General features: G+C 35.3%; 1 protein-coding gene across 3 annotated transcripts in view; it reads right to left on the reverse strand.

Moving 5' to 3' along the window:
* Positions 1-24,119, reverse strand: part of SLC38A9 (solute carrier family 38 member 9) — a 78,807-nt gene that overhangs the window by 28,631 nt on the left and 26,057 nt on the right. For 2 of the 3 annotated variants that reach the window (XM_077773000.1, XM_077772999.1), the window contains 8 exons: positions 19,206-19,338; positions 14,420-14,541; positions 14,217-14,280; positions 13,968-14,061; positions 12,045-12,215; positions 8,999-9,058; positions 5,459-5,653; positions 3,368-3,475 (listed from right to left, as the gene is read on the reverse strand). In XM_077773000.1, the coding sequence (XP_077629126.1) occupies positions 3,368-3,475; positions 5,459-5,653; positions 8,999-9,058; positions 12,045-12,215; positions 13,968-14,061; positions 14,217-14,280; positions 14,420-14,541; positions 19,206-19,338 (947 nt within the window). Of the gene's footprint in view, positions 1-3,367; positions 3,476-5,458; positions 5,654-8,998; positions 9,059-12,044; positions 12,216-13,967; positions 14,062-14,216; positions 14,281-14,419; positions 14,542-19,205; positions 19,339-21,104; positions 21,179-24,119 lie in introns of those variants that run through there. The other variant, XM_077773001.1, reaches the window with a different exon arrangement.

The raw sequence follows: 24,119 nt of genomic DNA on the forward strand, positions 1-24,119 counted from the left end.
ACCAAGTGAACTTTTAATCTCTGAATTTAAGAACCAAATAAATTTGGAAACACTTTTGGAAATGTTTGTTATCTTGAAACTCAGGACCCAAACAGATTAGAATAACAAGATACCCCTTAATATTTCTCAACTCGGTATCAAAACTAAGAACTTGAAAGATTTAGATGACTGAGAATATGTGCATGTAAGATTTGGTAGAGGTGAGAGAGGGCAGAAAGCCAAAGAAGGCCTCTCTAGTGTTACTAACCATGTGGATATCTGCGAAAAGACAGGGCATTTCGTACACAGTTAACAGTTAGTGCAAGGACTTGGGGATATGAGTGTGCTTACCATTTTTGTGGAAAAGCAGGGAAGACAGTGTGGCTGGAGTGGACTGATTAAGCAGGAAAGTAGTAGGGAACAATAGCAGAGAGAAAGCAGGAGTCAGATCATATAGAACCAGGACTATGATAAAGACTTGTTTTATTCTGAATGAGAAAAGAAACCACTAGAAGCTTTTGGATGTTGTGTTTTAAAAATATCACTCTGGCTGCTAAGAGTAGAAAAAGACTACTGAAGAGTAGAGACAGAGTAGAAATGGTGAGACTAGTTGAGAGGCTATGATAAAAATCCAGGTGAGAAGTTAGCATCTTTACATAATTCTTTTTGGTGAAAGTGGTAAGAAGTAGTCAGATTCTCAATTTATTTTAAAATAAATTTAAAAAATTTAAATAAATTTTAAAAATTTAAAAGTACAGCTGATATGCTTAGCAGATATGGAGGGTGAGGGGAGAAAAAAAAAAAGAACAGTCAAGTATGACTCCAAAGTTTTAGGCCTGGGCAAATGGAAAACTGGAGCTACAACCTTCTGAAATAGAGAAACCTGGGAGAAGAGCAAGTTAAGCAGGTTGGTGGGATGGGGGTGGATGAGGAAGGAAACGTGTTTGTTTTTCATAAATTTCAATTTAAGATACCCCGTGGATATCCAAGGGGAGATGCAAAGGGGGCAGATAGATATCTAAGTATGGATCTCAGGGGAGAGATCTGTGCTAGAGATACAAAATTGGGACTAGTCGTCATATAGATAATACACAAAGCCAGGGGATTACATGTTATTATTTAGGGAATAAGGGTAGAGAGAAAAGAGGCTTGAGTAAAACTCTGGATATCTCCATAATTTATCGGTGAGAAAGAGCAGTCATGTAGAGGAATCAAGAGAAAATGGAGTTTTAGAGGTTAAGTATAGAAAATGTTTCAAGATGGAAGCAGTGACCAAATGTGCTCATACTACTGATAGGCTGAGCAGGAAGAGGAGTTACTGGTTGTCAGTGGAGTGACTGGGGCAAAAGCCTAAGAGACATGAGTTCAAGGCAAAAATGGAAGGAGAAGTAGAAACAGTGAGCACAGAAAACTCTTTCAAAGAGTTTTTCTTTAAAGGGAAGCAACAGCTAGAGGGGAATGCAGGGTCATATGAGCTTTTGTTTTTAGACTGAAAGACAGATTTATATTCTGGGAGGAATAGGTGACTAAAGGAAAAATTTGGTGATACATGATTAAAAAGAAAGAAGAGATAACTACAGAAATAAAGTCCTGGAGACAGGCAGGATAGGATGAAATACATGAGTAGATTTTTTTCTCATTATTTTTCTAATGACCTGGGAAGAAGGGCAATGGGATTCACTAAACTGAAAAAGGAATTTTTGGGAACAAAAGTATATAAATAAAGATTCAATCAGAATATAAGTTTATGTGAATTCTTCATCAGGACAGTAAAGTCATACTCTCCAAAGTTCCCTAATTCTTAATTAATTAGCATTTACTAAAAAAGATTTATAACATATTTTCATTCCTGAGAAATTTTTCAATCACAATAAAGTAACTAGTTTCAGGACCATACATATTAACAAAAGCCTCTTTAACTCTCATGATTCTTCCTTCATATCATTTAAAAGTGAAATTAAGTAAGGGGTGCCTGGGTGGCTCAGTTGGTTAAGTGTCCGACTCTTGATTTGGCTTGGGTCACAATCCCAGCGTCGTGGGATCGAGCCCTGGGTCAGGCTCCACAATGAGTGTGGAACCTGCTTGAGATTTTTTTCTCTCTCTTTTGCTCTGCTCCCTTCTCCCCTGCTCATTCTCTCTAAATAAATGAATGAATAAATGAATAAATAAATAAATAAATAAATAAATAAATAAATAAATAAACGGCTTAACCTCTTTTTAAATATGTTCTTTTTCCATCTTCTAAATATTTATATTCTCCTTTTTCTTTCATATTTCTTTCATGTCCTATCATTAGCAGAAACGTTTATCACTAAGACTCTTACTATAAATCAGTATGTATCTAATTTTAGAAAAAACATCCTAGACTATTTTTATCAATGAATGAAAGCACTAGCTTAAAGTTGCCATTTTCATCTGTGTCCAATTTTAAATACAATTTGGAAGAGAAGGATGCCTTTCAAGCTCCAGTATTTCCTTTATCCTGAATTCAGATTGACTTATGAGCGTCTTATAGAAATAAAAAAACAAAACTAATGCACCAAGATGATCTGAAAACAAGTAATCATAACAAACAACTTTCAACAAATACTAACTCGATACACCTGGAAAACCCAGGAATGTGGTAACAAAAGAAACAGAATGAGTGGTAGACAATTATAATTGCTGACTTTAGAGAGTAACATCAGATACTAAATAGACTTAAAGTCTAGACTGCCTGAATTAACAGGTAAAGAATGGAAAGAAAGCAGTCTTTCTAAACCAACAGGAGAATTTTGTACTACTTTCTCTTTATTAGTTTTCAGGATACTAGTATAATATTCACTTCTATTTTCTAATCTGTTTTTTCATTTAGCATTATCCATTTATTGTTTCCTAATCCTCTAAATTTGAGTGACTTAAGAAATTGCCAGTTTATAACCATGAAAGAAAAAGGGAGGAAGGGAACACTTAATAATTACCACCTTATTAGCCTGAAAAACAACAACAACAACAACAACAACAAAAATCATGAGGAGAGCAATGATGTTAAGGTAGAGTCTTATTCACATATGTTAACACTAATCAGGTTCTAAGTCTCTGAGATTCTAAGGGTCTATTTTCACAGGAAAGCCTAGAAAATGAGTTCCTGATTTTTCAATTGCATTGTAACTTCAAGGAACTTCAATTCTAAAGCAGAAATGACAACAGGCCCTGGATACTCCTAACTGAAAGAAAAGCAGAGAAATTTCAACTGTATTCCTGTTTTTAGCTTAATTAAGCATTAATAAAAAGTGCCCATCCAAAAAATACCATTATTTGTTTTATAACAGCAGTACTTTATAATAGTTAACTAAAAGATCACATTTTTTTAAATGTACTGATTCTTTATTTGGCCAAAACAGCTCACCTGGTACAAAATATTCTGTTTGCATAAACCAATGAAATTCCAAGTGAAATCCCAAGCGAATGGCCTTCAGGGTGACAAGGAAAATCAAATAGAGAACAGATACTGTGCCTGTGAGAAATAAATCCAGAAACCGTGTATCATTTTTGTGTATTTTACAGCAGAAACCATTTATCATTTTTGTGTATTTTACAGACTATTTTAAAATTAAGCTTTGTTTCTATATTTTCAGCAAAGTTTGGAAAACTATTACCTTCATGGATTATACCCACTAAAACACAGGACACAAGCTATGTGAGTTTTCAGAAAACAAAGCAAAACACTATGTGGTGGGCCTAAGAACTAGATGAAGGTAGCTCATATACTGAAGAAGGCAAACTGTCTAATTTATTTGTGAGCTGAGTTAAGTGGAGGATACAAGCAAAGAATTCATTACAAAACTGTATGGTTAAAAAACCAACATCAAACTGACCCTTATTCTTTGTATTAGAAATATCAAAGATGGTCAATGAGCTGGAAAAGTCTGTCACAGTATTTACTGAAAAATGGGAAGAAAGTAGAGAAAGAAAAGAAGTGACTGTGGATTATAAACCTATTTGAGAAAGCTGATAAACCAAATAATCCATGAACCCTCTGATCTAGTATCTAGATAAGGTTTTAACTGGGTAGTACTATCCATTAGGTGAAAAGATTACAGATTCTATTCATAGGTATTTATACACAGGGTGAATTGGGCATTCACAGATGTTAATAACCTAGAAGTTAGAGAATTATTCCTTTAAGGAATTAAGTCCAGTCATTACGGAGTAGAGTCAGGAAATCCAAGTAGGTTTCTTAGAAGAATTAAATCCAAATTTCTGTAAAGACGCTATAGTTGTAAAAGAAAGAGAGAGTACCAAGAAAACGGGTAAAAGCAAAATACCCTTAGGGAAGTAGAAAATAATCAACCTGGTTACAAATGTGGTGATGTTTCAGAAAATATTTCTATTAAGTTTATATGCTAGCTTTTAAAGATCTGTTCCATAGGAAAGTCGGCAAGCAAATCAGGAAACCACAAACGAGCTACTGTGGGTTTGCAGATTAGCTGATTCAGAAAGAATAAAAACAAGAGGCCAAAGCTTACATAACCACAACTTTTCATTCTCTGTGGGTGTCTGTGGCAGTCTTGCAGTGAATCCTATTGTGAGACAGAGAGGAATAGAAGAATATCCTTACCTCCTACTTTGGTCTTCTGAAACCCAAAAAGCTAGCTCCTTGATGTGATAAGTAATCTAATTATTTTATACACTAGGGTCTACCAGGAGATCATATATATAGGGAGGAGGTGAAATCCTATGGTTTACTTGGGGTTATCAATATTTTATGAATGTTATCCTTGTCTTTAGCTAACCAGATCTAAGTTTTCATTGGGGGTTCCTTTTTGCCATCTGAAAGCTCAGTGTTGCAAAAAAAAAAAAAAAAAGCAAAAACATTCCTTTTACGATGCTAAAATTTCTTCAGTGATTTCAGAAATTTCTGTAAAATAGGGCTCACAGTAAGAAGTCTTTTCCTTTATGGAGGCAAGAGTGTTCTAGTAAAGAGAAAGCACTGAGGAGAAGAGCAAAATCAGAATAAATCTGGGTAGGTTGAGTTAGATAAAAAATGATATCCCAGGTTGAAAGGTGTTAATTCTGTGCTATACTCTTAAATAGAAACTGCAGGAAAAAAGCATTTCATAATCTCCCTTAGTAAGTTCTAATGATTCCAATCCTTAGGATTGGATCCAATATCCAATATGGATCTCTCCTCCTGAAATCTTAATGTTTCCTCTAGTTGTACCCACAGAGGAAATGAGGGGTAGTGGTTCAGCAAGGATAGAATGGAAAGTCCAATAACTCATCTTTTAAAAAAAAGGACTTGGACTTGAAATGGTCATCTACGTTTTACTCTGTGCCAAACCCCACAAAGAAAACCAAAAAGGAGGGTAACATATGAGTGAACAAATTAAACATAGATGAACAGGCCTGGTAGGTAACTCCCCAGCCAGACCATATCCACAGAATCCAGCATGTACTCTACTACATAGAAGCTCTATAACACAGTGCATTGGCTTACCTAGGATATTAAATTTTGAAAAAAATGAAGGAGATTTGAAATTGAGCAGTGGCAGCAGGAGCCCTATGAGGTAAAAGGGCACTGTCTTAGACTTATTCCACCACTTTTCAAACTGTTGCAGTCCCGTGTCATTGGCATAGAAAATCATAGAGCCATTGTCAGGATGGCCACCACTCCCAGCACTTGGACAAATCACTGCAACAGGAAAGCATCAGATTAGAGAAGATGACAAAGAAGAGAAAATGACTATCCCAAAGACTGACACATGCTCTACCAACCTCAACTTGTATCATGAATATTAAGTTTCCCCTTTCTGGAAAAAAATAGAGATTTATACTTAGACATATAGGAATCTTTTATCTGCAAACAATTAAAGGTGGCAGAATTTTAGAAAATTCTGAGTTATATCCTTAATTTTTATGAGAAGCTATAAAATATCCCACTAACTATCCTTGGTTCCAATGCCAGAGAAAAAGTCTTTTGCTGAATGGTATTTGATTTTATTTATCCAATGATGTAAGAAATATTCAGGGTGATTGTTTGTTACTTTTATGTTAATAACCCACAAAAAGGCCAAAGAGCAGGTTTCTTTTAACAAAATCTGTGGGTTTGGAATAAAAAGTGGACATCACTGAAACAGTTGACTCAGCAGTATTGCCAAAACCAAATTGTTGCTTATAGCTTAAGAATCTTGAATTCCAGCAATCTGGGATAATTCTCCTATTAGTTTATCACATTTTATAGTAGCCTAAGAGCCTAGATGATATCCAGAGAAGTTGGAATTGAGTAACACATCTTTCCTAACAATGATCTTCAAATGGCAGTTTCTTTTGTTAAGGAGACACAAGACAATACAAATCATTCTGTGTTTTTAATTTCACAATAGTACTTTTCCTAATAATCAGTTCTTTTAAAAGAACTCTTAATGCTGGTGAAAAATACACCTACTGAGCAACAATCATATTCATTACTAGTCAAAGAGAAAACAATATATTCATTTTAAGTTCTGTTTTTAATTTTATTCTCTATCCATTACTTGGCATGCCACAAAGCCAAACACTTAATTTTCTCGCTTAGTCAGCATTTTATTTTATTTTTTAACATACCTTTTTTTTTTTAAATGTTTATTTTATTTTTGAGGGGGNTGGGGAAGGATCTGAGGCAGACTCTGTGCTGACAGTAAGGAGCCCAGGGGTTCAAACTCATGAACCATGATATCATGACCTGAGTCAAAGTTGGATGCTCAACTGCTAAGGCACCTGGTGTCCCAGCATAGTCAGCATTTTACATGTACTTTTTTCTTCTATGGCTGGGCAGAAGTAAATTAACTTGAATTTTTCTTGTGCTATTAATTACAGTGGTAAAAAGCACAGGCTATGGAGATAAAATGACTAAATAATGAACCTGGACTCTGTCACTTAATACTTAGGTAACCTTGGGCAAGTCATTAGCCTCTCTGTACCTTCCTCGGCTTTTGCATCTAGAGAGTGAAGTGAAGAGGTGCTGTACTACATTTTGAATAATGCCTGCACATAGTAAGTATTCAGTAAATGCCAGCTATAATTTTATATTAACTGAGATGGACTGTTTCATACTCTTACTATTTAATACAAGAATCAGGAAATGCTAGTATCAACATACCACTGTGCAAAATAAACTGACTTTGCTGATGGTGCTCTCCAAATCATCAGTATAATCATGGTATTTATGAAGAGATTTTAAAATTATACCAAAATATTTTAGGATAATTATTCAAAGGTGTGTGTGCGTGTCCACAGAACAGCTCATAATTCCCTCACTCATTTGCTAGTGTTAACAAAAGACAGGTTAGTAGGTTTAATTAAAGAGCAAAGTAAGACACTGAATAATAAACATTGAAATGGTTGCTTCATGAGAGAGTTTTGCCTGTTCTCTACATCTTTGGAGTCTAAAACAGTTCCTGACACATAATAGGCTTAATAAATATATATTGAATGAACTGTCTTGTCAGTGATCAATGCATTCGTCCAACAAAATGATATCAGTTTGGGGGCTCCTGGGTGGCTCAGTCAGTTGAGCATCCATCTCTTGATTTTTGCTTAGGTCATGATCCCATAGTTTGTGAGTTCGAGCTCCGTGCTGACAGCACAGAGTTTGCTTAGGATACTCTCCTCCTTCCTCTCCTCTCACTCTCTCTCAAAATCAATACACAATTATATCAATCTGGTATCTCTGAAATCTAAATACATAAAAGCCTTAGGCGATGTACAAGGTTAACAGTGGGACTGTTAATAAGGTTATATTAGGTTTGATATTCACTTTCTCTGTGACTGCCATGGTGGATAAACTGACATGCTACAAAGGTTTATTTTTGACAGATAAATTAGTTGAAGGAAATTTACTAAGAAATTAAGATTTTTTTTGACAAGCCTTCAATTTATTTTTCTGTATTTACTAACCTTTGTTATTAGGAAAGTAATTATTCTGTAGGATACAGATCGTGTATCTTAAATATTAGTAACTAATACAATAAACGTCTAAAAAAGTTAACTAAGAACTATGCTTTTAGACTTCTGAAACAATTAGCAGAGAGAGAGGCTCTTAAAAACATATATTGACTGGGGTGCCTGGGTGGCTTAGTCAGTTAAGCGTCCGACTTTCACTTAGGTCATGATCTCGAGGTACATGGGTTTGAGCCCCGCGTCAGGCTCTGTGCTGACTGCCAGCTCAGGGCCTGGATCTTATTTCAGAGTCTGTATCTCCCTCTCTCTCTGACCCTCCCCTGCTCACGCTGTCTCTCTCTCTCTCTCCTAGAAATAAAAATATAAAAAAAAAAAAACAAAAAACCCCCAATGTATTGACTATTTATAGGCAAACATGGATTCTACAGATGTGACTTACAACTGTGAATTGTATAATATGAACTCAATCTTGTTTAGCTTACATTAACACAATCTCTAATGTAGTTTGTTTTTTTTGTAAACACCAGTTGCCGAAAATTTAATAGTGGCTCAGTTAACATAATGATGATATTGTGCTAATTATTTGCCTAAGATCAGGCAGTAAGTTCTACCTTACATCCTTTTTGAAGCGAAGTGGAAAATTAAAACAAACAAACAAAAAGTAAACAAGTTAAGGGGTGCCTGGGTAGCTCAGTCAGTTAAGCATTTGACTCTTGATATTGGCTCAGGTTATGATCTCATGGTGGTGATCTCAAGCCCCAAGTTGGGATTCTCTCTCCTCTTCTCCCATTCTCTCTCACTCTCTAAAAGTAAATAAATAAACTTAAAAAAAAAAAACCAAACAGGGGCACATGAGTGGCAGCTGGTTATGCTCAAGTCATGATCTGGTGGTTCATGAGTTTGAGCACTACATTGGGCTCTCTGCTGTCAGCTTGGAGCCACTTCAGATCATCTGTCCCCTTTTTTCTCTGCCCCTCCCTCATTTGTGCATGCGCTTTCCCTCTCTTTTCCTCTCTCTCTCTCTCAGAAATAAATAGACATTAAAAACAAAACAAAACAAAACAAAAACAAGCTAAGCTTTAAATTCTAAACTACTTACCCGGGTTGCTATCATTGGTACTTAGTACAGCATCTGTCTCATTAATGTGATGAATAAAATCTAAAAATTAAAGAAAAAATACATTTTAAAACCAAATAAAAGATGTTAAACCAATTATCCTCTAAAATCTTTGATCTATAAAAATCTTCTAAGATTTAACATGGGGTAATAGCACCTAGTACAAGGAACCAAGACTGCTTCATTGTTAACACAGCTTTGCCTTTGTCAGCTTTATGTACTTACAGGAATGATGTCATTGGCTTCATAGTTCCCACTATGGAAAATTTTCTCATGATTGAAGATTTTTTAAAAAAAATCTAGCCACAAGGCAAAATTTAGTTAAACCCTGGAATCAAGATAAACTGTACAATTGTTTTATTATACTCATGCTAATTTATATGTAAGTATAGTTGTATCTTCTATAAAGTTCTAAAGTTTGCAGAAGGGGAAAACCAACACTCATAATAGCCAAGCCTATCTGGAAAATCATTTAAAGTTTTTAAAAAGTATACTACATGCTTTTATAGACTGAAAGTTATATAGTAATTCCTGCTCACAAGAACCACTTAGTTATACTGGAGGAAGTAGCAAAGTAAAAAGCATATGCAGATATCTGAGCATTCGTATTATTTTATAGTTAATGAGAGAATGAGTAAAGAATGTGTTTTCTTGTTACTTTATTCTGTTTGATGGTAATCTTTTATAATCTTAGGAAGCATTAAAAAAAGTGTCTGATGTGGGTTAGATGATAAAAAATGTTAGATTATATTTTCAGGTCATAAGGTAAGTGTGAATTATTCATCTTCACCTCCACTGTATGCTTCTCAAGATAAAAGGAAGAGTTCAGTGTTCTAGATTTTTATGGTATCTTCAAGGGTTATTAGTGATAAGACTGGAAGTTATCAATCTTTATATACATCCTGATGCCAAAGACTTAAATAAGGCTAGTAAAACCTTGATACCGAGTATACTAGGTTGAATAGTATCCCCTCAAATCCATGCCCATAGAAACCTCAGAATGTGACCTTATTTGGAAACAGGGTCTTCGCAGATATAATCAAGTGATAAGGTCATATTGGTTAGGGTGTGCCATAAATTCAATGACTGATATCTTCAAAAAAATTTTTTTAATGTTTATTTATTTTAGAGACCGAGAAAGACAGAGTGTGAGCAGGGGAGGGTCAGAGAGAGGGAGACATAGAATCTGAAGCAGGCTCTAGGCTCTGAGCTGTCAGCACAGAGCCTGATGTGGGGCTCGAACTCACGAACCTTGAAATCATGACCTGAGCTGAAGTCAGATACTTAGCTGACTGAGCCACTCAGGCACGCCAATCACTGGTACTTTTAATAAGGAGAGAGAAATCTGTACAAAGACACATTTATGGGAGATGACCATGTGACGACAGAGGCAGAAATTGGGTGATGCAGCCTATAAGCCAAAGAATACCAAGGCTGCCAGCAATCAATCATCAGAAGCTAGGAAGAGGCAAGGAAGGAGTTTTCCCTAAAGGCTTCAGAAGGAATAGAGCCCTAGTGACACTTCAATTTTGGACTTCTGGTTACCAGGACTCTGAGAGAATGAATTTCTCTTGTTTTAAGCCAAAGAGTTCACAGTAATTTGTTACAGCAACCATAAGGTTCAACAAGGACAGTGTAAGAGAGGGGAAAAAAAATACGTATACACACACACTGGATAATCTCTTTTGAAAAGAAACAAAGGTCCTAAATAAAACAGTAGCTCCACTCCTCTCAAAAGTAAACTGAATCCAGTAAGCAATTAAAAAATATACATCATAACTGCTAAACTAAGTTTATTACAGAATATAAGAATGACTTAAATGCTACAAAATGTATTCATTTAATTCACCATATTAACAATTTAAAGAAGAGTTTTATGATCATCTCAAGATTATTAAGTGTCCGATAAAATCCAACACACATGAATAACACTGCTTAAGAAAATAATAGGCAGGAATACCTTTAAATTGCTAAAGGGTATAACCAATATCCCACAGCAAACATAGTATTTAATGGTCAAACATCAGAAAGATTTCCACAGGAACAATATAAGGAGATCTACCAGTACTGTATCTACACAACTTTATTCCTTAAAAAAGATAAACATGCCTATATATGTATATATATATGTAAACATTTATATGTTGTATGTGTTTGTATGTACACACATATATAAATAGAAGAGTATAACATATATAATTACAAATGTATGTATACACACAGGAATTACTTAGAAAGTAATAAATGGACAGGAAGCTTTCATTACTCATGGATGAGGTTAACTATCTAAACAAAAAATCCAAAGTGAATCTACAAAATTAGCATCAATAAGAGTTCAATACATCTGCTAGATTCAAGATAAATATCAAAAATTAATTAGGTTCTTTTATAATAGCAACAAATAACTTGAATTTTCATAATTAAAAAATATATTATGGGGATGATGGGCATGGGGGAGGGCACTTGTTGGGATGAGCACTGGGTGTTATACGGAAACCAACTTGACAATAAACTATTTAAGAAAAAATAAAGTAAAATAAAACTACAAGTCTAAAATAATACATGTATATACTATTACTTTCTGGGAAAATGGAAAGGTTTCATGAAAGGGGTGTGGGTTACATGGATATTATGACTAAGATTTATGTGTTTCTATTAATTTAAATTCTATGTAAAAAAGAGAATTGTATATATAATAGTAATTAATTGGAGTGCAGGGTAGGTATAAACATAGATCATGTTTTTTTCAGTGGATAAAATATTGCTCCGCAGGGGGAAAAATTTGTTCCTAAGGGGCAAAAAGACCTCTTATCCTTTTTACATATAAAGCATAAATACATATACAGTTCATAAATGGATAAAAAGCATATCTGTGATATTAAAACAAACTGAATCAACTATATTTTTCAGAATTACAAAATGACTTTTTGCTTTATTTATCTCAAATCCAAAATTTAAGGCTGAAACTCAAACATTTCAGCAGTTACTGTACCTAAAAGTAACTACTATTAAAGATATAGATACTTACTAAAAATAAACTTTCCAGTATTAAAAAGAAAATTAGACATAAGCACCCAATAAACTATCATTGCTCCAATAAGAGACACCAAGGAGAAAAGGAGACTTGACCACTGTCCAAAGGAGCCAAAATAATATCTGCAGACATCTGGATATTCCCAGGTAGTGGTATCCACTGATGCTAGATAAAAATAAGAGAAAGAATAAAATTAGATGTTAATCATATATCCCATAATCATAATTTGTGTTCCCCCAATTAACTAAAAATATTTAACAAAATATAGAATATTCCACCACCAGATATTAGATATTATTAAAATGTTACAGAACAGGGGAGCCTCAATGGTTCAGCCAGTTAAGCATCCAACTTCAGTGCAGGTCATGATCTCACAGTTTGTGAGTTTGAGCCCCATACTGAGCTCTGTGCTGTCAGTGCAGAGCCCACTTTGGATCCTCTGTCTCCTCTCTGCCCTTCCCCTGCTCACGTGTACTCTCTCTCCCACTCTCTCTCAAAAATAAACAAACATCAAAAAAAAAAATTAAGGGGCGCCTGGGTGGCTCAGTTGGTTGAGCATCCAACTTCGGCTCAGGTCATGACCTTGCAGTTCACAAGTATGAGCCCCATGTCACGCTCTGTGCTGACAACTTAGAGCCTGGTGCCTCCTTTGCATTCTGTGTCTCCCTTTCTGTCCTTCCTCTGCTCACGCTCTGTCTCTCACTCTCTCAAAAATAAATAAAAACATACAAAAACTAAAAGAAACATGGAACAAACACATAAAAAAGAAATAAAGGTCAATGAAACAATATAGATAATATAAGAAATAGGTTATAGTATATTATATAATTGATAAAAACAAATGATAAATCAAGGCTATACAAAATAATCAGAGTCAGAAGATATTATCCAGTAATATTTGGCATACTTATATAACAATATGGAAGAAAGTTTTCCTGAGTCATACTTTATACCACATGACAACTTCAGATAACAGAGCTAAGAATTCAAAAATAAAATAATAGAAAAGTTAGAAGACAATGTAAAAACAGACCCTGAAAGGTTATCCTCCTCTATCAAATGAAGAAAGAAATTACAATGGAAAAGACAGGCAGATATAAACAAACTCATATATGAAAGCCATTAAAATGTTGAATGGAAAAGAAACTGACATGAAATAATAGCTAACAGGCTAATGCCTACATCATATATAGCACTTAGCAGATCTATAAGAACCAAGGGACTTGTGGATAAATGGGAATAGGATATAAATAAATAATACAATTATGAGAAAATATACCACTGCTTAAGAAACTACCCCCCCTAAAAAAAAAACAAAAAAACTGAAGGCAAAATCTGGTCTCTTGATTTCAAATTGCTAAGACTCACTGAAAAAATGTATGTCTATTTAAGTCCTAAACTATAACAATCTAAAATGGTATTTCTCTGATCCAGAATTTATAGAGATGAATAGAGGCAACATTTAAGTAAACTTTGCAAATTCACTACAAAGGACACATTGTTCATATTTTCATATTTTTTCAGTTACATTTTCTATTTTTAGGAAATTCCAACATTTAGATCTCTTGGTAGAGATGGATCAAAAGTCACCATTAACTGATAAGAAACACAGAATTCTCAATTTAGTTCTGGAAAAGACTTTATTTTTAAAAGATGATCTTTAAAATTATTCTTATGAGGAAACTGGCACCAAAATAAATGCCTTGTGCAAAGAATTACAAATCTCTCTGAATTTCAAAGGCAGTCACTAATTATTGACCTATCAGTTCAGCTGAATGATATGAATCAGAAAAGTAAATCTTTAGGCACAAAATAGTTAACACACATATGAAATGTACACATTAGTGATCTACTTCAACAGGAAATACTTATTAATACCCAAATAGCTATTTTATTTTCACTGTGGCAAACTCTTACATATCATAGCTCGTGATTTCACGGCTCTGTAGCAGCAGTAAAGTGTTAAAATGCCCATCAGCATGATGACACACATTCCAGTAGTAAAGCCAGCCTGTTTAAAAACAAAAAGAACAACATAAGTCATCATGTGAGAATAAATTCATATGCAACCATATTCTGTTACCTTAAACAACGATAAAAACCTGATAATTAATGTAAAATGAAACATAATTACCTAGCTTAATAAATTTTATGTAGATTTATTACCTGTTTTATGCCCCAAGGAATACTTAGTATAGATGTTCCCATCATGGTATTCCAAATCATAAAACTGAAAACACAGAGTAATAGCAGTAAAAATTTTGGAGTTTGACTTTTCAAACATCTTAATTAAGACAAAAATTAAAATAACCAGTAGTTTTGATTTATTTATATTTAAGTAATGCTCCAAAAAAAGTAATTTTACTCACATGGTTACTAAACTGGTGTTTTTACCATGTCCTTCAGTGTAACTTTGAAGTTTATAAGCAGAACCCAATGGACTATATACGTAGCACTCTTCTGGAGCTGGAACCACATGATCTGGAGCAATCTAGTAGAAGGAGAAACACAGAGAAATGTTAAACCTGTAAATGTGCCAAACAGGTTATTTCCTATACATCAGATTATCTGACTTTAGACACATTTCTAAATATCATAAACAAATAAACACATATTCCTGATTTATTAACATAAAAAATCCTTTCCAAATGGAGTAGATCTAAAGGAACAAGAGTTTAAAGAATAAAGTATTTATGTGAAATGAGAATGAATTCTTAAAATACGCAACTGCCAAAATATTTTCCTTTTCCTTTTCATGAGAAAGAAAGAAGAATCAGCACAGACAGATTAAAAAAATTGTAGACGGAGGAGATTTGGGCCTTAGGTTAGGGGAATTTCAAGAATTAAGTGGCCACGGAACTCCTCTATGAGGGTAGTCTCACCAAAGAGGTAGGCAGGGAACTCAAACTATAAAGAATTGAGAACGAAAAAATTAAAAACAGAACTGCCCTATGACCCAGCAACTGCACTATTAGGTATTTATCCAAAGGATACAAAATGCTGATTTGAGGGGCATACACACCCCAACCTTTATAGCAGTGCTATCAACAAGCGCCAAATTATGGAAAGAGCCCAAATGTCCATTGACAGATGAATGGATAAAGAAGAGGTGTTGTATATGCACACACACATAGGAATACTACTCAGTGATAAAAAAAAAAAGAATGAAATCTTGCCATTTGCAACAACATGGATAGAACTAGAGGGTATTATGCTAAGCGAAGCAAGTCAGTCAGAGACAGACAGATGTCATATGATTTTACTCCTATGTGAAATTTGAGAAACACAACAGATAAACATAGGGGGAGGGAAGGGAAAATAAGATAAAAACAGAGGGAGGCAAACCATAACAGACTCTTAAATACAGAGAAACTGAGGGTTGCTGGAGAGGAAGTGGGTGGGAGGATAGGGTGAATGGGTGATGGGCATTAAGAAGGGCACCTGTTGGTCTGAGCACTGGGTGCCATATGTAAGAGATCAATTACTGAGTTCTACTCCTGAAGCCAAGACTGTACTATATGTTAACTACCTTGAATTAAAAGAAAAAAAAGAATTGGGAGTCAATAGAAGGTAAAGAATGGAAAAATAAATATAGACCATTCTTTTAAATGTTTATCAAAGCATTTAAAAAGCAGAAGAAAAAAAGGTGAGCTAACACACCCTAAGGAAAGGCAAAGCAATAATTCTTAAAGATGGGAGTATGTAAGCAAAAGGGAAGGAGCTAAGAGAGGTTGAAAGCAGACAGAATGACTGAATAGATATATATTTCCTATATACATAGCTCCCACATTGCTCCCTATACATATTTTCTGAATTCGATCTCCCTACAGAGGGAGGACATTTACAGGACCCTGGAAGAATTCTGCCCATCTCCTGGAGACTAGCCCTTTGAGAATATGCAGCCCTATATATAGTAGTATAGTAGTTAAAAGCATAGGAGCTGACTGGCATAAATCAACAATCTTTTATATTCAGCACCTACTATGTAAATTTACAACTTTGTGCTAGGTTTAGTGTTCAAGGAAAAAAAATACAGTCCACAACTTTAAGAAGCTTAAATTCCAGCTGGAAGATATATAAAGCAATTAGAAGACTATCTGACAAAAAGTTAAGTATGGGATACTATATCGCAGGAGTGACAAAAAATTCATGGGGACTAGAATAGTTGGGGAAGACGTCAAGGACGTGAAGGAACACTGGGCGTCAGTAGTAAGACAAGAAATGGACTAGTGCAAAAAGAAAGTATCAAGTCATTCTCTATGCATATGACTGGTGGTATCTTGTAGGAAAAGAATGTCTCAAATGTTATGCCTGGTGTGGCTTTGGAAACAACTACTTCTTAGAGATAAAAAGACATATATGGAGGGGCACCTGCGTGGCTCAGTCCGTTAATTGTCCAACTCTTGATCTCAGGGTCATGAGTTCAAGCCCTGAATTGGGCTCTGCACTGAGTATTAAGCTTACTTAAAAAAAAAAAAAAGGCATATATGGAAATGGGTTTCTTGCCTTCTCTTTTATCCTCAGTCCTCCTGGGTCTAAGTTCTATTATCTTCTTCAAGGGAATAAAAAGGAAAAAGGGGAAGGACCATGCCTGCATCAGGCAGGAGATAAACCATGATAGCAAAGGTCAGGAAAAGTGAAAATCAAAGTTATAGGGGGTAGGATTACGAGCTAGAGAAGTTAAGAAGTTGCAAATTCTTGGGGCCCCTGCGTGACTCAGTCAGTCGGATAAGCACCTGACTTCACCTCAGGTCACAATCTGTGGCTCATGAGTTCAGGCAGTGAGCTGGGCTCAGTGCTAACAGCTCAGAGCCTGGAGCCTGGAGCCAGGAGCCAGGAGCCTATGTGGGATTCTGTGTCTTCCTTCTCTCTGCCCCTCCCTGACTCACGCTATGTGTCTGCCTGTCTGTCTCTCTCTCAAAAAGAAATAAACATTACAAAAAAAAAAGTTACAGATTCCTGGGAATTACAGAAAAAATGGAGAATTGGATCCCACACTCTGACAGTACTCTAGGGCAGTGCTTTTAGAACTTGAATTTTCCTGTGATTAACACAGGGGTATTGTTAAACACAGATTATGATTCAGGAAGTCTGGAGTAAAGAATGGGATTCTGCATTTTTAGCAAGTTCTAGTGATGCCAATACTGCTGGCCTGTGCAGGCCATACTTTTATTAACAAGGATCTAGGAGTTGGCAGCCAAATGATTTTCTTCCCTTCCTGATTTCAGAATAAAAATATTAAGGTAAGTGAGAAAATTTTCAGAAATATAAAATCCTGAGACTTGTAGATTCATATTGTTTCGCCCTTAAAAATCTTTTAAGAAAAATAATTTTGGAATTCTCAGAAAATGAGCATGGATATATACATATATTCATTAAAAATGGTCATATCACACTATTTAAACTTTAGATCTCTGTTGACCACTATCTATATAGTTTGACTTAGAGTTATTTCACTGTCACTTAACAAAAGGTATTCAACTTGGTGTATAATGCTAATTCAATTTCCACGCAAACAATGTCCATTCAGGCCTAGACTGGCCAAGTCAGTATCTCTGATGTTTGCTTTCACAAGGAGAGCCGCTGGGAGGTCTGAATTAGACCCAGAGATACTGGATTCTTTCTACCCCATTAGAGGGCTGAGATAGTTCTGTTATGGAAGTAAGACTTTACTATAACTACTGATATAAATGCCTGGGGGAGGAAAAAGTGAAAAAAATTGGGGGAAAAAATTATACCACTCAGAATATTTGGGAAGTCCTGACTTTGGCTATACAAAAGGAGATGTTAATACGACAGAAGGCTTTAGTAAGTATCTATGTTCAATACTAATCCTTGCCTTTTAGTAAACATCTGAAGAATATTGGTTTCCTTCTCCTTTTATTATTATAACCTATTAAAAAAATCATTTTTTCTCCCAGCATGTTTCCATTTCTCTTTAAGATTTCAAGTTTCTCGGGGCGCCTGGGTGGCTCAGTCGGTTAAACGTCCGACTTCGGCTCAGGTCATGATCTCACCACTGGTGGGTTAGAGCCCCATGCTGGGTTCTGTGCTGACAGCTAGCTCAGAGCCTGGAGCCTGCTTTGGATTCTGTGTTTCCCTCTCTCTCTGACCCTCCCTGCTTATGCTGTCTCTATCTCCCTCTCTCAAAAATAAATAAAAAACATTAAAAAAAAAAGATTTCAAGTTTCTCAATATCTCATATGTGATAATTCTTATAAGCAACCAAATTACTTCCAATATGCTTTTTTACCTAAAATAATAATACAGATTTTAAAAGATCAAGAGTCAACTATAGTCCATGGGTCAAATCTGGCCTTCAAACCAATTTTTTACAGTCCTTTTGCTAAGAATGGTTTTTATATTTGTAATGGTCATAAAATAAAAGTGAAGAATATGTAACTGTATGTGGCCAACCAAGCCTAAAATATTTAGAATTTGTTCTTTGACCCATATATTTTATCTATAAAAGGACAGTGCTAAATAGTTAAATGCTATACAAGTTTGTATGTATTTCAGTTTCCCACTCCTGTAGAAAATTTCTAAAAACAATCTTTCCTTCATAGCTTCAAACTTAAAAATTGAACAGGCTAAGGGCGGCTGGGTGGCTCAGTCGGTTGAGCATCTGACTTCGGCTCAGGTCATGATCTCGTGGTCCGTGGGTTCGAGCCCCGCACCGGGCTCTGTGCTGACAGTTCAGAGCCTGGAGCCTGTTTCAGATTCTGTGTCTCTCTCTCTGCCCCTCCCCAGCTTGTGCTCTGTCTCTCTCTGTCTCAAAAATAAATGTTAAAAAAAAAAATGAACAGGCTAACCAAACTGGTTACTATTTATGTTATTAATCAATGACCTCAAGTATTTCAGAAGTACTTTATCTTCCTAAGAGCTCTTAGGATTGGGGACTAGCAGAATTTAATCCAACACACGTCTTAGGCTATTGTCAACACAGAAAGATTGCTCCAAATCTCTATGTTACACTAGATAAGAATGAACTAGCTTGAGATATAAGACATATACTATTTACTACCTTGACTTTCCATGATGCCATCCTTGGAATATGGCCAGCAAAAGTTCAATCACTGGGAGTTTCCCTGGCTTATGCTGTTCACTGTTCATTTCAATGTAACCTTAGACAATTAGCAATGTTTTGCCCCTTACCAGTGCCTTGTCTGCAGGAGCGGTGAGCCGGCTGTAGTAATGAATCCTCTTGTTCATGGCAGAGGCATGATCACTAACCCTCTGAATGACATCATTCACATTGACGATATTTGTGGGCTCTATATAAAAAGGCCTAGAGAAGGGAATATACACTTGACAAAGTACATTCAGCCAGAAATTCTGGAAGTCAGCCATTGAAGAAAATAACTTCTTGTCCTCCATTAGAAATGGGATGCACCACGGCAAGACATTCACTTCTCACTTTTGGTGGGAAAAGAAAATGTCACAAAAGAAGCATTATCCAATCCACAGAATAATGCTTTTGTCTCCTAATACTACCATAAACACTCTTTTCTAATCTTTAGGAATTCAGCAACACAGGAGAAATAAAAGAAAGAGCTTTAACCAATCATTAAAAAGAAATATAGCAGCTGTCAGTTTTCAACAATGAAATTTAGGTCCATACAACTTTCAATATTCTCTCAAAAAGCTTTTGGCACTAAATCAGAGAAATTATTGACATAAATGTTCTTCTACTAAAGAGTCTCTACTCCTTTATGGGCCAAAGTTACTTCCTATGACAAATAAAATATAGATAAGTGATCTCAACCATCTCCCTCTGAAACCTATCAAAAGTACTGTCAAATGGAACATCAAGAAACCAGAAATATTTGCCTCATTCTACTTTTCTTGGATTTCAGTAACAAATCCTATTATGCTTTTGTGTCTATGCTCCCTTCCCATAACTGTGTCCTAATTAACTGCAGATTCCGGTTTTTAATCATTTTCAGTCATTAACTCTGCCAGTTCCTTACCAAAACTCCCTCCATTTGCTTTCTAAGCTTCCAGTAATGTAAAGGACTGCTTTCCTTCACTGACTCTCAGGTTCCTCAAAGTCACACATAATACTGTGCCCCAAACTGCATATAATATGCTATTTCAGATTACATACAGATCTAAGTAATGAAGGGAAAAAAAATCTAGATTTCTTTGGTTCCATATAACTCTTCTACACTTATAGCTCTGAAAGAAGCTTAAAATTTACGTTAGTCATTTGTGGAGACAGTTAATATGATTTTGTGGAAGCACTTGAAAAACTAAGTGGCTGAAATTTTAGTTTCTGCTATTTTTTCCAACTACTAGATATTAGAGAAATGGTAGTATAGATGTTAAATTTAATCTTGTCTCTCTAGTTAGTATACAGAATCTCTTAATCTTCCTTTTGCTATTTACTCTCCACTACAGTACCTAAGTAGTACAGGTACTATCCAGTTCAATCCATCAAGTATCTTAAAGAAGAGCACTTACTAGAGCAAATAACGTGGATATGGAGATCAACAAGACATTATATTTATACTAACCATATCATTACTAAGTGAACTAAGGGATGTCAATAAATCAGAAGGGGACATAAAGAAAATGAAATGGTCATAGGCTGAATAAACTATCTCCACTTATAAATTTGGTAGTCTGAAGTAACTACCAATCCTCCCAAAGCATTATGGTGTTCTATATAATTTGCATATCTACTGTGTCAGTAGTACTAAAAATCAATGTAAAAATATTTTCATCCAGGAGACAGTTTAATCACACCTGGGGTCACAATCTATAGAACATTCATTTCTTATTTTGCAAGAATGATATCCCACAAAGTTCAAGAAAGAACTACAGCTTTAATGCCACATAAAGGAGAGATTGCAACTAATCAAGGATTACTAAGAGACTAACAAGAATGATAGTGATAGAGAAGTGTAAATATTCTACTATTGTAGCTTCTTACTCTGAAAATTCAATGGTATTAATATCAACCACTAAATTGGCTTGAAGGCCTGCTGAAAAGCAGTCCAGGAAGTGCTACATTTTTTGGCTTCTGGCATCTAACAAAAGTGTTAACTGTACCAGTTTAGTTGGCTTGGGTGCTCTGAGAACAGAATGACTCTGAAAGTTTTTCTTTTCCGACAGTTTTCATCGAGATGCTGAGTGCCTGTTCAAACAAATATTTTGGAATCTTTTCAAAACAGATTCTCTTTAAAAATATTCAACTCAGCATATCTTAACTAAATTATTAGAAACATATGCTTAAAGCTTCATCTGAGAGCAAAAAATAGAAATTACATTTCTAAATTGAACTTTAGTTGGATCTGAAAATATTTTTAAAATTAATACTTTACAGACAGCAGTATTAAGAATTAAATACTTTTGAAACGTGGACTTTTTCTTCTGAACAGAGTTTCACATGATTGCTCCATATCAATATTACTTCCCATTTGAAGGGTAGCTCAACTGTGTCACAGTGAAAATAAATTATGATATTTCATGTAGAAGTTATATTTGTTTTACCTTATAAATATTTATGGTTATGCTACAGAAAAAAGTACTTTAAACATTCATCAAAATTTTAAAAATATTTAAAAATGTGACTCAAAATCCCATATATTCATTTAATATACTTATAAACAGAGAGATGTTATTTCTACCTAACACCTTTTTTAGGTTCCACTCCTTACATTCCTTAAACATTTTTGGCTTTTAAATCTGTCTCCACCCTTCTACTAACCAGTTATGCTCCTCTAAAGGTTAATAACAATTCCATGACTTTTAATGTTCATACTCAATGTGAAGGCCTGACTTAAAGTTGTTCCTTTAATCACATCTCTATGAAAGCTGAAGCACTCCCACACCTGCCAGACTGGGGTAGTTTGTTAAAAAATGAAAAAAGAAACAAATATTAAAAAGTCTCAAGCAAATAAACATTCAAAATAATGAACCTACTGTACTTGTTTCTTCCTGCTTGGTAAAATGCTATGTCTGACAGGCAGCTTTTCAATGAAGACAGAAGAGAAGTTAATCAAGCCACTGTACCTGGAAATTCCTTGCTGCTACAGCAAAAATATTGGTAACCTCCAACTTGCCGATGTGTTTCTCGCTCCCTCTCGTGCTTTTACAACATCCTTTTTCACAAAAATCTTGCTCTACATCCCAGTTTCACTCACTATTATTAGCACAGGCTGAGCCTAAGGACCTTCTCTATTATAGTTAATTATTTTGTACTGGTTCTCAAATTTATTAAATATTATTTAAGTGCCAACCAAGCATATTTAAGCATAGTTGTAAACATTTAATAATAACTAAGGCATAGATCTTGAAGGATCATAATCTGCTGCAGAAGACAGGTAAGTAAGCAATTCCAATCCAAGGGGGAAAATAGAAAAAGAGAGCGAGTGCTTATGAGCACTCATAACAGAGGGAGCAAGAAAGAGTGGACAGACTTGTGTGGTGCTGGGTATGTGCAGTGTACCATGTGCTTCTCAAATGGAGAAGCTAACCCATGTCTGGCAGACCATTAAGGAAGTGACAGGTGAGGTAAATTCTAAAAGATATAGTGGTAGATAGGTATGGGATAAAGGAGGAAAGAAATAGTGTTTTCAAAAAATATATAAAAACATGTAGAAAGAACCAGGAAAGACAGCATGAATTACTTAAACTGTAAGTAGTAGGAAGAAAAGTGGTAAGATATAAGGCAAACCTGGGCCAGGACACAGAAGACCCCATGCCAAGAAAAGATATGATCCTAAAGGGAAGAACTCCCAGTCTCAGTCTCTTCTCTGCTGATTCCTTCTCTAATTGCAACCCTCAAATATCAGAGTAACCCAGAGTTTAATCCATTGACATTTCTTCTTCTCTATCTAGGCTCAATCTCTTGGTGATCTCATCTAGTCACATAAACTTAAGTATCATGTATATGCTGATGGCACTCAAACTACTTTTTCTTTTTTTTTAGAGAGACAGCAAGCAAGCATGAGTGGAGGAGAGGGTGAGAGAGAGAAAGACAGGCAGAGGCAGAGACAGAGACAGAGACAGAGGGAATCAAGCAGGGCTTGATCCCACAACCCTGGAATCACGACCTGAGCCGAAATTAAGAGACAGACACTCAACTCCCTGAGCCACCCAGGAACCTCCAACCTGAACTCTTGATTCATCTCTCAGCTTGCTCTTGCCAACCTCTCCCACACATCCCATCTCTTAGACTTCTCTGCTTACCATACTAATCACACCAGCTTCTTCACAATTCCTCAAACGCTATAAATATTCATCTACTCCAGGATCTTTGTTAGTAATTTCAGGTAAAAACAAAGCCTCTGAAAGCCTTTCGCTAAATATCTACATGGCTTTTTTACTTCTTTCAGGTCTTTCCTCACTTTTGGAATATGGTATTAAGCTACCCTCGACAGCATAGCTAAAATTTCAACCCAGTTCTTTACCCTTATCATCTCATATATCTTCTCTGCTTTACAGGATCTCCTTAACATTTATACTATCCAACACAATATATAATTATTTATTATTGGTAAATAAATATTTATTGCCTCCAGTAAATGTAAGTTCCACAAGAATAGGGACTTTTGTCAATTTGGTCACTCCTTATTCTCAAGGGCATAGAACAGTACTTGGCATATTGTAAAAGCTCATTAGAATACGGTGAGTAAAGTATGGTGTAACACTTTATGAAAAAGTTTATTTTGAAATAATTTTTTTAAGTAAACTCTAGCCCCAATGTGGGGCTCAAACTCATGACCCCAAGATCAAGAGTCACACGCACCAAGTGAGCCACCCAGACACCTCATTATTTTGAAATAAATTAGAGTCATATAGAAGTTAGAAATACATACAGAGAATATTGCCATAAACACTCCACTCAGGTTCCACAATGACATCTTATATAACCATACTATAATCATCAAAACTTATCTTGCCTTTATAATCAGGAAAAAAGTGAATGAAACATTATGGGGATAATTCTTTCAACTTTTCTGTACATTTAAAATATTTAAAATAAAACTTGGGGGAATAAATGATGGAGGAAGTAATCAAAGTATCAAATACTGTACAAAATGAGAAGCAACCTATACAAAA

The sequence above is a fragment of the Crocuta crocuta genome, unplaced genomic scaffold (genome assembly GCF_008692635.1).
Source record: "Crocuta crocuta isolate KB4526 unplaced genomic scaffold, BGI_CrCroc_1.0 scaffold107, whole genome shotgun sequence".
Taxonomy (NCBI): Eukaryota; Metazoa; Chordata; class Mammalia; order Carnivora; family Hyaenidae; genus Crocuta; species Crocuta crocuta.